This window comes from Psammomys obesus, unplaced genomic scaffold (assembly GCF_907164565.1).
Source record: "Psammomys obesus unplaced genomic scaffold, mPsaObe1.curated_primary_1811, whole genome shotgun sequence".
Lineage (NCBI taxonomy): Eukaryota > Metazoa > Chordata > Mammalia > Rodentia > Muridae > Psammomys > Psammomys obesus.
The window spans coordinates 39980943-39992684 of NW_026585504.1; the positions used below are offsets into that span (position 1 = coordinate 39980943).

General features: G+C 53.0%; 1 protein-coding gene across 1 annotated transcript in view; it reads right to left on the minus strand.

Annotated features, from left to right (window-relative positions):
- Positions 1-612: 612 nt before the first annotated feature.
- Positions 613-11742, minus strand: part of Alx4 (ALX homeobox 4) — a 34087-nt gene continuing 22957 nt past the window's right edge. The window contains exons 2-4 of the mRNA XM_055605086.1: positions 8255-8565; positions 2739-2867; positions 613-942 (exon numbers count right to left, since the gene is read on the minus strand). Coding sequence (XP_055461061.1) covers positions 613-942; positions 2739-2867; positions 8255-8565 — 770 coding nt within the window. The remainder of the gene's footprint in view (positions 943-2738; positions 2868-8254; positions 8566-11742) is intronic.

Genomic DNA, 11742 nt, shown 5'->3' on the forward strand with positions numbered 1-11742 from the left:
CTCCCAACTTTCCCAGGTGTATCCATCATTGTCAAGCTACAGTCACAAGGATCACAGGATGGGTGGATGATCAGATGCCCAGATGCAGAAGGTGGCGTGTCAGGCACTTTCAGGGAGCAAAGGGAGTCAGGGACCAATTCTGCATGGCAGCTGGTTACTTAAGACCCACAGCCATAGGCCCAGTGAGCAGGGGACCCCACAGAAAAAAGGAAGGTTAGACAAGGCTGAACTGTTGAAGCCACTAGGTCTGGAAAGGAGCCTAACTTTGACTTAAGTTAAATGGAAGGGGTGAAGGGACACAAAAAGAGACAGGGCCTCAGCTTACATGATAAAAAGCTACACACAGGGCCACCTGGCTTTTTCCACTGCCAGTGGCAGGGAGCATGGGTCATGGCCTCAGAGCCAGGAGGGAGCAAGGGCCTATTGCCCCCTCCCTCCCAGCAGTCCCTGGGGCCTCAGACTTGAGGTGGCTGAAAGTGCTGAGGGCCAGGCCCCTGGGCCAGGCCGGGTTCCTAAGAGGAGAGTCAGGTGGGAGCTGGGGTCCTGGAAAGCAGGGACGTGACCAGGGCCCCAGGGAGGGGGATGACATCAGGACTGGCAGGGGGGGCCCTGTCATGTGGCCCAAGAGATGGCTGCACTGTGCTCCTTGGCCTTCATGCGCAGTGCAGCAATGCTCGAGGTCTTGCGGTCTGGCTCGCCGTTCATCTCGTAACCATTGAGGCCCGGACTGAGGCCAGCTGCTCCAAACAGGCTGCCCATGTGCGTCTGGCCCACATGACTGCCAGCCCCAGAGACACTCAAGAAGTCGGAGACGCTGCTGGCACCCGAGCCAGGAGGATGAGCATGAGGGGACATACAGGCAGGCACCGGGTCACAGGGGACCACACAGGCTGGCACTGGTGAGGCAGCCCCATTGTTGCCAATCCAGGACGGGTTCTGAATCTGGGGGCAGTAAAGGGAGAGATGTCATTGACCAGCTGGGAGGACAGTGATATAGAAGGGGCTCTCGCCCTTTGCAGCTGTCCATCATCACAATGAAACCATTCTTAGTTATGTAACACTAGAGATGCCTGAGGACCAGTGGAGGTGAGTTTATGTTTTAAAATTTCAATTCCTGGGGTAGATCCATACCGGACATTCAGTAGCAAGGATTGTATTTCAAACTGCCTCAGGGTCCAGTAAAAGCATTGTTCTGGATCAACCTGAGAGCACCATGTGGGGAGGCACAGGCTCTGGTGTGGGGTGATGTGAGGATAAGTGAGGGGAACAGGCATCTGAGTGCTCCCGTAGGCCCAGGTCAAGGCCTAAGGCTCCAAGACAGAACCCCTGAGGTTTCCCAACTAGTCCAGCAGTAAAAAAGTGGCCCAGCCCTCAGGTGGAGTTCAACTGCATACCTTCTCTTTCACCAAAATGACTGTTGTTCCTTTTCTCTTCCTAGCTCCCACTTCTCGCCTCACCTTCCTCTGCTCTCTAGGCATCTCCAAGGAGGAAAATCTGGAGTGCAGAGGTCCCCTTTGAAGAGAGAACTGTGCTCCTCTAAACAATACAGTCTAGGTTCTTCTCACCTGCCCAACCTAAGGTCTGGAAAGAACTCAAGGCAGCCTTTAGAAACAGTGGGTCCTAAAGGTCCAGAGGACTGTCTGCAGACTGACTATGCTCTGTTTCTGGTCCCCTGTTTCCCACAGAGGAAACAATTTAGTCACTACCCTCTCTTGGAAATAGTCTAGAACCTGGAGTTTGTGGGGCAAGTGGAAGAGATGGAGTGGTGTCTCTTTTTGGCTTTCTTTCTCTAGCTCTGAGCTCAGATAGCAGCCAGGAATGGGGGGGGGGCAAGGAGAGAGCAAGAGAGTGAGAGTGAGAGCTGGAGGTGGCCCCGGGAGAACAGAGGGAGAGGGGAAGAAAAGCATTAAAGAATGTGGCCAGAGGTGAAGCTTATGTTCCAGACACCCTGCATTCCTCAGCCTCGCCTCTAGGCCTGCCCTCTGACCCTCAAATCCTGGGGGAGGTGGAGAAGGCACAGAGCTGGCCCAGGTCAGAGATGAGATGGGCAAACATGGGCTGTTTGATAACATCACAGCCAGTCACACTTAGGGGCACTGGTGCTACTGGCTGACAGAGACTCTCAAGACTTAGAGCTGGGGCGAGGCAAGGTGCGAGCAGGAAGGAGGCATGGACAGAGAGAGGTCATGAGAAAGATGCAAGGTGGTGCACACTCAGCCAAGAGGGCAGCTGTCCAGGTGCCCTGGGTGCCTGACGTCACTCACAATGCTCCTTGATCTGGCTGATGGACAGGGAGGAGAGAGGAGGAGAGACAGCAGGCGGATACCTTCCAGAAACTGTGACCCTAGACCCCACAATGGCATAATAGAAGAGCTGCACCGGATACCTATATTGTGCCCAATCTATATGCGAAAAAGCTGGGCTTCAGAGAGCTGGCGACACCCACGAGGAGAGCGAGGCTGCAGGACTCTGAGGAACCTTTGCCTCGGGCCCAGATTTTCATGTGCATTCCAACCTGGCCACAGGGTGCCCTGAAGGACAGCCAACACCCTGGAAGCCCCTGGTCTTCCATCAGCCAGATGCTTGCCACAGCAGGGTACAACACTGTCCCAACATTGGAGGTCTCTCCCAGTGGGGGGGCAAACAGGCACAAGCCTGCAGTCTCTGAGCCTAGCCTCCTCCCTCCTCCACTGTCTCAGGTCTAGGGTCAGAGGAGACATCAGGGCAGGAGGACGTACCTGGGCATAGTTCTCGGCTCGGGTGAGGAGGGGCAACTCATAGGCCGTGGAGAAGTGGGTCCGGACCTGCTGCATCTGTCCGAAGCGCTCCCTCTTCCTCCACTTGGCCCTCCGGTTCTGGAACCAAACCTATAGGACAAAGGTCACAGGGGTCAGGCCTTGCTCTCAGTCAGGGAACACTGCTCCCTGACTCCACCAGCCAGGTGTGTGTGTGTGTGTGTGTGTGTGTGTGTGTGTGTGTGTATGTGTGTGTGTGGGTGTGTTAGGGGCACAGAGAGTCAACCTCTACCTTTCACTTTTTGGTATGAGGACTAGTAGGATTGTCAGAGTTAGGAAGGCCACCTATACTCCACTGACCATCAATGTGAGTTGGGGCCTAACTGTGTAAGCTTCAGATTCCAGAATAGGCAAGTGTCGCACATGTATAACACACACACACACACACACACACACACACACACACACACACACGTGCACATAAATGAGGAGACAGAGAAAGATCATAAGCCATTTGTCACTGTTCTTCCTCACACTGTGTGTAATCTGCTAAGGGTTCACAGCAACCAGCAAAATTCCCATCAAGCTTTAAAGACCTTTCTAGAGATTTCTTCCCTTAGTAACTCCTGACGGCTTGTGGGTCTCTAGGACCTGTTAATAGATGCAAATCCAGAGTGTACATCTCCCAGAATCCTTTTGAGAGAAACCAAGAACTCAACTCGGGTCTCCTCCCTTTGTGCTGCGGTGGGTGTGGCCGCCTGAAACAACCACAGTCAGGAAAAGGTGCATGTGGAATGGGATTGTGGAGGGCTGCATACACCAGCTGAGGGTGTCGGGAGGGGTAGGGGTGCCTGCTGGTAATGCCTATGCAGGTAGATTGCTGTTGGACGGGTAGTGCCTGTCACTGAGGCACCTGTGCTGAGTCATTGACTTGACCAAGCGCTCAGCTGCTCAGCCGGGAGAAAGTGTGGAGACTCTGGTGGCGCAGCTGAGAACACAAGACATGATGACGAGGACAAGGGCAAGGGCCGGCTGCTGCCCTACAGACCTGACCTTAACTGGTTGTGCAGTCAGAAAGGACAAGAGAGGAAAAGAGTGGGAAGAGAGAAGACCAGGTGCCCCTCAGAGGATGATACCAGCAGCTCATTTCCCAGAGGCTCTGTAGATTCAAATGTGTACAGAGGCATGGTTCAGTGATATATACTCAGTCTGTGGCCTGCAGGCCACATGCACCCCAGGATAGCTATGAACGCAGCGCAACACAGAAGTATAAATTTGCTTAAAACACACACACACACACACACACACACACACACACACACACACACATATACACACACATATATTGACTTAGTAACTCAATTGCAGGGTTCTCAATTGTGAGCTTTGTTGATATGTCCTATCGTGATGGCAAAAGGTTGGATGGGTCTGTGTCGCTGTGGTCTGTTCCCAGGCTGTGAGAAAGACGTTATTAACAGGGCAGGGCAGGGGGCTCCCCTAGCCACAACGGTCAGCTGAGCTTCTGGGATGGAGACCAGAGTAGCCTCTCCACCATCCTCCCTGAGAGCACCCAGGCTCCTCAAGAACCATGTTTGAGAAGAAGAAAAGAAGGGTGTGGGCCTTTCCCGGACTATGCCTGTGGAGCTTGGAGGGGTGTCTTTGAAAAGAAAGGCCTGTGGTGGTGCCTGCACTGCCAAGAGCCTCAATTTCCACATCCTTAGGATAGGGCTGAGGTCTGGGCTGACGTCAGGGTAGATGGTGGGGACAGCAGATGGGAACTCAGCGTGAAGTTTCTAGAGCAGTCAAGTTGGCTTTATATGGCTCCTGACCTCATTCTCTTGGGGAAGGAAAGTGGTCAAAGGCTGTGGGATGTGTGTCTCATTAGTGTTGGGTGGGGAAAGTGTTCTTCTCCAGCTCACTCTCCTAATCTGACATATATACATGTGTGTGTGTATATATATATATATATATATACTATGCATTTTATCTGATTGTGTGTGCATGCACTCACATATATGTGCACATACATACACACACACAGAGTGTCCTTCCTGTGACCTCCCTGGAGACCAGCCCTCTCCAAGGCTCAGGGTCTCAGTCCCTGCCCCGGAATCTGTGGGAGGGGTACTTCTACTTGGAGCAGCCCTGGGGTGCAGGCCCAGGAAGCCCACTGGGAGTTAAAGGAGCACATAGGGGCTCCTCTGCCTGGTGAAATGGGATCCCCCTTTATCAGCAGCTGTGGTGGGGGCTGGGGCGAGGCGAAAGGAGTCAATCAGAGGAGGTTGTTTTCATTTCATGTTTAATTTCCTGCAGATTGAGCTCAGCCTTCTGCTCCATCCTCAGCCTCCCAGGGTTTTTCTGGAAAGGAATTGGGGGAGGGGGCGCTAGAGACACCAAAATGTACAGCTCCTGCTTCTTCCTCTCTTTGGGGGTGGGGCTGAGGCAAAAGAAGCTGCTGCTGCTAAGGTCTTGTGTCTGTGGGTTCTGGGTCCCTTTTGTGGTGGGCATGTAGAGGTGGGTGGTGTCACGGAGGGCTTGTGAAACTGAGGACCCAGGAATGGACCTAGAGCATAAATCTGGCAAAGCGACCAAGAATTAAGGGAAGGAGTGGGGTGAGGGATGGTATACGGTTTTGAGGGAAGTGGGGAGCCCCATTATCTGGGAAGGAGTAGCCAAGAGCGTTTTCTGGGGGAGGGAGTACAAAAGGTCACGATAAGACTTATTTGATAGAGGTGGTGGGAGATGGGAACAGAGTGGAGGAACTTGGATCAGTGGGGCCAGCCTACCCTGGACCTCCTTCTCCGGGCTGTCCTTTGTCCCTATCCTGAGTTCTACCTTTTGTGTCCCCCTGAAGCTGTTGGCCTGGCTGGCATGGTACCTGATGGCCCCCTCTGTGCTCCGATATATGTTTCTGTGCAGAGACTTGTCCTCCCATCTCTGACCCCCAGCTGTGTCTCAGGTCCGCGCAACCGCAGGCTTGTCTCAACAGCCCCAGAAAGAGAGCTCACTGAGGCCCCTGTTGTGCTTCTGTGCCCAGGACCACCCCATTCCCAGCCCACCCGGTCCTGGCCCGCTCAGCACAGGCCTCTCTGGAGGACAAGGCCATTCAAGGAACCGACTGTCTTGGAGGAGGCCTCTCTAACCGCAGCCCATCTGGGGCCGGGGTGGGGTGGCCCAGGGCGGGGAGGCCTCAGTCTCATTGTCTTCAGACACCAGCTGTGGAGATTGGAATCCCAGACAGCAGAGAGAGGCCCCGAAGGCCCCTGGAGCAGGGCCAGACCCCAGGCTGCTTCCCATGAAGGACCATCTTGGGACCATCCCATTGGCCCCTCCCTGTCTTTGCCATCACCAGGCACCTGGCTTGCCATCAGCAGAGTGTGGGTCCTGCGGGTCCTGAGCAAACCCCACAGAGGCAGGCAAGGCAGTTCTAGTATACCCCATGCATACACACACACACACACACACACACACACACCACCCGGGGCACTGCCAGGCTCAGAACTCAACCTAGAGGCTTGACACACATGGAGATCCCAGCCAGCCTGCTGCCTTTGTACAGAGAAAAGACTAGGAACAATCTGGCTATGTGCCGTGGACCAGCAAGCTGAAGTCAAAGAGCACTGGCCCCGAGCTGGGAACCCTGGATTCCAGGCTCAGCACGCCTCTGCTTGGCTGTGAACTCTGGGAAATCATTTTTTCTTTCTTTCTTCCTCATCAAAATATGGTGTAGCCTTTTCTGCACCGCTGTTCTGTAATTCTATGACCTTCCTATCCTATAGGAAGATAGACAGTGCATTAGTTAGAGTTTCCCTTTATACGTTGGCTGACAGGAAGCTCAAGGCTGAGTGTGGACAGCAATGAGCCTTAGCCTGGTGACTGTTCTTTTTTTTTTTTAATTTCTATATTTTAGCATAATCACCTCATTTTTTGACACTGTTTCTGATCTTAGGCTGAAAAAAATAAAAACCCTCTAGTTGTAAATTTTCTCAATGTTTTGGAAGTAGGCCTTTGTGTGTCTCTGTATGTCAACAAAGCACTGTCCTGGCTGTAGCTCAGTGACACAGAAACACTTGGGCTGTATCATCCTCTGTTTCCTGCCTAGACACTCATGTTCGAGTAAGAAGTGTGTGTAAGTGTGTGTGTGTATGTGTGCGCGCACGCGCAGATGCACACAAGTGCACACGGATAAGCAGAAAGCAGGCTCACCCCACCCTAACGTGCTACCTACCTCCTGGCACTGTGAGCTTGCAATCAGCGGTCCCTTTCTCTACCCTTCCTGCTCTGCCTCCAGCCCTGGCCTGGAGCTGAGGCTGGATTCTGGGGATCCTCTGGAAGCTCATGTCTTAGGTAGGTGAGGTCTCATGGGGGTACAAAGAGGGTGCTGGCATGGCAGTAAAGCCCAGCTGCTTTGCCATTCATCAAACCGCAAAACTGCAGCATGCCCCAGTAGCTACAGTGTCTAAAGGCTGCAGGTTTCCTGTTATGCTCTATCTGCCCAGGCTAAATGGTAGATGCTTCAGTGTGTTAAACAGGGCTCAGGGAAGCTGATGGGCACCCAACTGATGCCCGAGGAGAACCACCAGTAGAATAAAAGCTACAGTGTCCACAAGTCTGCTTGGGACCAAAGGGCTCTTTGTTCTGACAGTCTGGGGCCCAGACCACAGTGCCGCGGCCATTAAAAAGAAACAGTCTTGGGCCATCAGGATGGTTCAGTCTGTAAAGCACTAGCCATGGAAGCGAGAAGACCTGAGTTCGAACCCCTCGGACCTACTGAGAAGAGCCAGGCATAGTGGCATGTACCTGTAACCCGAGCGCTGGCTAATGGGGCAGGCAGGAGGCTCAAGGGCCACCCAGTATAGGCAAATTGGCAGGTTTCGGGTTTGGAGGGAGAAAGACCTTGTCTAAGATTGGGAGCGATTGCAGAAGACACCTCGTGCTGGTGTGTAGTGACAGGGCCATGTTGCTTTACGTTGTGTTGTGCTGGAGTTGAACTGACCTGCGTCTGGCGGGTTGTGCTGTGGCTGTGTTAGGTTATAGCGTGCTGAGTTGCCTTAAGTTGGATCTGGGTAGTGATGGTGATAGGGCATTGTATTGGCCATGATGGCCAGGGGACTCCTCGGAAGAGGTGTAGTGACTGAGCCCTGAAAGATGTAGGAGCCAGCTCTCCTAGACAGGCATGGGGCTGTAATGCGTGCTTTTACTATGGGGTTGTGAATATCTGTGCCTTGTTCCATCTCCAGCCAGAGAAATGGGCCTCCCAGGAGAGTCCTGCCATCTTGTCCTTCGGTTAAGACACGGTACTCACAGATAGCAGCCTTCTTACCCCTCCAGGGGCCCTCCCTCTCCCGCCCTCACCTTGCAGAGCTGATTATAGTGGCTACATAGATCTACTATAAGGAGGCTTTGGGGTAGCCAGGGCCTCCCCAGAATAGACCACAGTAGTCAGTAGATCCCAGTTTCAGCTGGAGGCCGGGGCCTGGGGGGCCCTGTGGAGCCCACGCTCAATCATTCTGGCTGACCTGCACGCGGGCCTCAGTGAGGTCGGTCCTCATAGCCAGCTGCTCCCTCGCATACACATCAGGGTAGTGGGTCTTCTGGAAGACCTTCTCCAGCTCCTCCAGCTGGTAGCTCGTGAAGGTGGTTCGGTTCCGCCGCTTCTTGCCCTTGTTGCTCTCAGAGTCGGTCTTTTCTAGGGGACTTGGGATATCAGCACTAGCCCGGTCCTGGGGTCCCTTGGCCCCTGTTTCCTTCACACTGAGGTAGCTGTTGTCCATGCCCACGGGTTCAGAGTCAGGGGGCAACTCCGGCTCGCCCAGGTTGCTCTCTTTGGCTGAGGAAGAGAAAGAAAGGTTAGAAACTTGAAGCCAGCAACGGAGAGGGGAGAACACTCTTCCCTCACAGAGGCACACTGAGTACCAGGTCTGGAGACTCAAATTTCATACCCTTACTTTTCATCAACATACTGGGTGGCTTTGAGCAAGCTCCTCCCCCCCCCCCCCCCCCGCGGCATCATCCTAGAATGGGTCCTTTCTGGCACCAATGCCATGTAGCTCTGGGTTGGCCAGTCTGACCTTGGTGACTTTCTCCCCATGCTATGGATGTGAGACTCCTCCCCTCCCGGAGTTCCTTTGGCGAAAATCTCTTTGGGCATGGACCCAGTGATTAGCTGACACAATACCGAGGCTCTCTTGGGTAGGTGAAAACTACTTTAGCTACACTGGATGTGGTGGGAAAGAGAAAGGCCAGCATTGAAGACACACAGTTTGCTCTCCATGGAATTCAACAGAGAAGCCTTGAAGACTGTCTCAGTACTTTAGTGTTACCCACTCCATCGGTAACACTGATCTCACCGCCTGCAGAGAAGCCTTTAGCAGGAGGGTTTCACTGAGGCATGGGTGCGTGCTGGGGTCCTTTTCCCTAGCAACACCTGCCACTGTCTACCACTGTTGTGCAGGCCCTCACCCCTGGGGATGCCACGGGGAACCATCAGAAACACAGCTCACAGCCTAGGCCCTGAATGCCACCTGCTGACACAGTGGTGTGCCCATGGTAGATTCCTGAAAGCTCAGAGCTACAAGGAACCAAGACAAGAAACGAGGTCAAGAGTGGGAAGGTGGAGACTAAGGTAGGGGTAGGAGCTGCTGGCCCATCCATCATCTGGGAAGACACGCCTGCCTCACCATAGCAGGGACCTCAGAGCCTGGGCACCAGTGCCAGGCACCAGATTGTCTGCCACACCTCTGCCTCTACAGCTCCACATTTCTAATGAACCCCTACATGTCTCGGTTTCCCCTTTATGAATGAAGATGCTTGCAGGGTATTTCTTATGGGTTGTGAGAAAGGACAAGGCACTCAGCCAGCCAGCTGTGTAGCCTTCCATCATTACTGGCTCCTGCTTCTGGCCTGGCCTTGCAGGCTTCCAGGCCCTGCCAGCACTAGTGGAGTATGACTTAGGACAAGTCCTCTGTGAGGAAGTCCCTGGGGGCATAGGCACATGTATAAAAGCACCGTGTCTCCAGATGTGGGGAGCCCCTTCCTGGCCATCTTCCTTATCTGAGACTTGGGGAGAAGGAGATCGGTTCAATGAGAGAATGGTTAATGAACTGTGGAGGGAGACTGTGGGAAAAAAAAAAATCCTTAAATACCCACAAGCTCCGTCCATTCATGATAAGCGTGTGTGGTTTGCATGAGCACTGTCCACTCTGATCCTCTGTTTCTTCTTCTGGAAACAGGTCCATGCAGTTTGCATTTTGGAACAGGATGCTGCCTCGAGCCTTGATTGTCTCATGCCACCCAGATTGGGGTGGGGGACTGATGCTTCAAGTTCACCAGCCTCCTTGTGAGCATAGGGAAAGGGAGAGGGACTCTTTGCTGTTGTCAGTCTCCCTCCAGCTCTGTGGCACTGAGGGAAGGGAGGAGAGAAGAGGGCCCAGAGTAGGCCTGGAAGTAGCTCACAGCCTCTATGCCACAGGGGTGGCTGACCCACCCAGAGGCATCACAAATGACAGCCACGTGAGCCCAGCTTACATATCGAGCCACGGCTTCAGTGACAGCACTATGCGGACTGCAGCTGGCAGCTGGGCCAAGAGCTTCCAGCAAAGATATTTATCTTCCTGGCAGACAAATAAGTTTTTTGTTTTTGGGGTTTTTTTTTTTTTTTTTTTTTTTTTTTTTAGAAAAGAAATCCCACCCAGCTCACCAAAAATAAACATTCCTCTTGTGCAACTTCCTGGCAGCCAGGCCAGGGAAGCAGCCGCCACCCCTCTTGGCCTTGCCCTGCTCCCCGGGCTCATCCTTGCTCCATGGACCCCAGTAGTGTCTTCAGGCATCCAGCCTGGAGCTGGAATCACCCCATGGGAATGAGGACCACTTGAGGACAGCTGCATAGAAACCAGGGTTGGAAGGACTAGCGCTGGCTTCTCATTTAAACTGAGGAAAAACAGGCTGGAGAGCAAGAAGAATATGTCTTAATTATCCACAGAACACAGCCTCCTGCTCCTGGGACTGCCCTACCCTCACCCATGGACATGGGACCTGTTTCCAGGGAGAAGAAATCCAGGGCCTCCCAGAAGTCCTGCTCCCGAGGACAGGGGACTCAGATGAAGTTTGAGGCACCCTTAGCATGGAGCCAGTTCTTGGCCTAGCAGAAGAGGAAAGCACACACAGTTTTCTGATGAGAACGAAGGGTCTCCTCTGGCTGCATCCAGTCACTACTGCACCAAGTGAGTGGGAGATGGGGAGGCAGCAAGGTGTGTGCCGAGATCACAGCCCCAGAAAGAGGGGCCTGCTCTGGGCCCAGGTCCTGTCCATTTGGTCGTGTGTGTGCATATGTGCGTGGAGGCCAGAAAGCAACCTCCAATGCTGTTTCAGGAACCAGCTACCAAGTTCTTGGACATAGGGTGTTTCACGGATCAGGGGCTTACTGTTCCACTAGGCTGGCTTGGCAGAGTACTCCAGGGATCCAGCTGACTTCACCTCTCAGAGGGGGGTTTCCAAGCACATCCCACCATGCCCAGCTGCTTTAGGTGACAGACACTTTATCAACAGAGCCATCTCCCCGACTCTCAAGGCCAATTTTACATTGATTTTGTATGTATGTATGTTTACCACGTATGTACTTGGCAGCTATGGATGATTGTGAGCCACGATGTGAGTGCTGAGAATCAAACCCGGGTCCTCTGCAAAGGCAACAAGTAGCCTTAACCACTGAACCATCTTTTCAGCTCGCCAATCTTTGTGGGTTTTAAAAATGATTTAAAACAGTTTTTAACTTTAAATGTATTTTGACCACATTACGTTTCTTCCCCAAGCCCTTCCAGACCTTCTCCCCATCCCTACCCACCCAATTTTACGTTCTTTCTCAAAAAAAAAAACCCCAAAACTCAATACAACCAAGAAAAGAAAATAAATTACCACCACACCCCAACCCCTCCCCAGACTGTAATCAAATGAAAGCATGTACACACACACACACACACACACACACACACACACACACACACACACA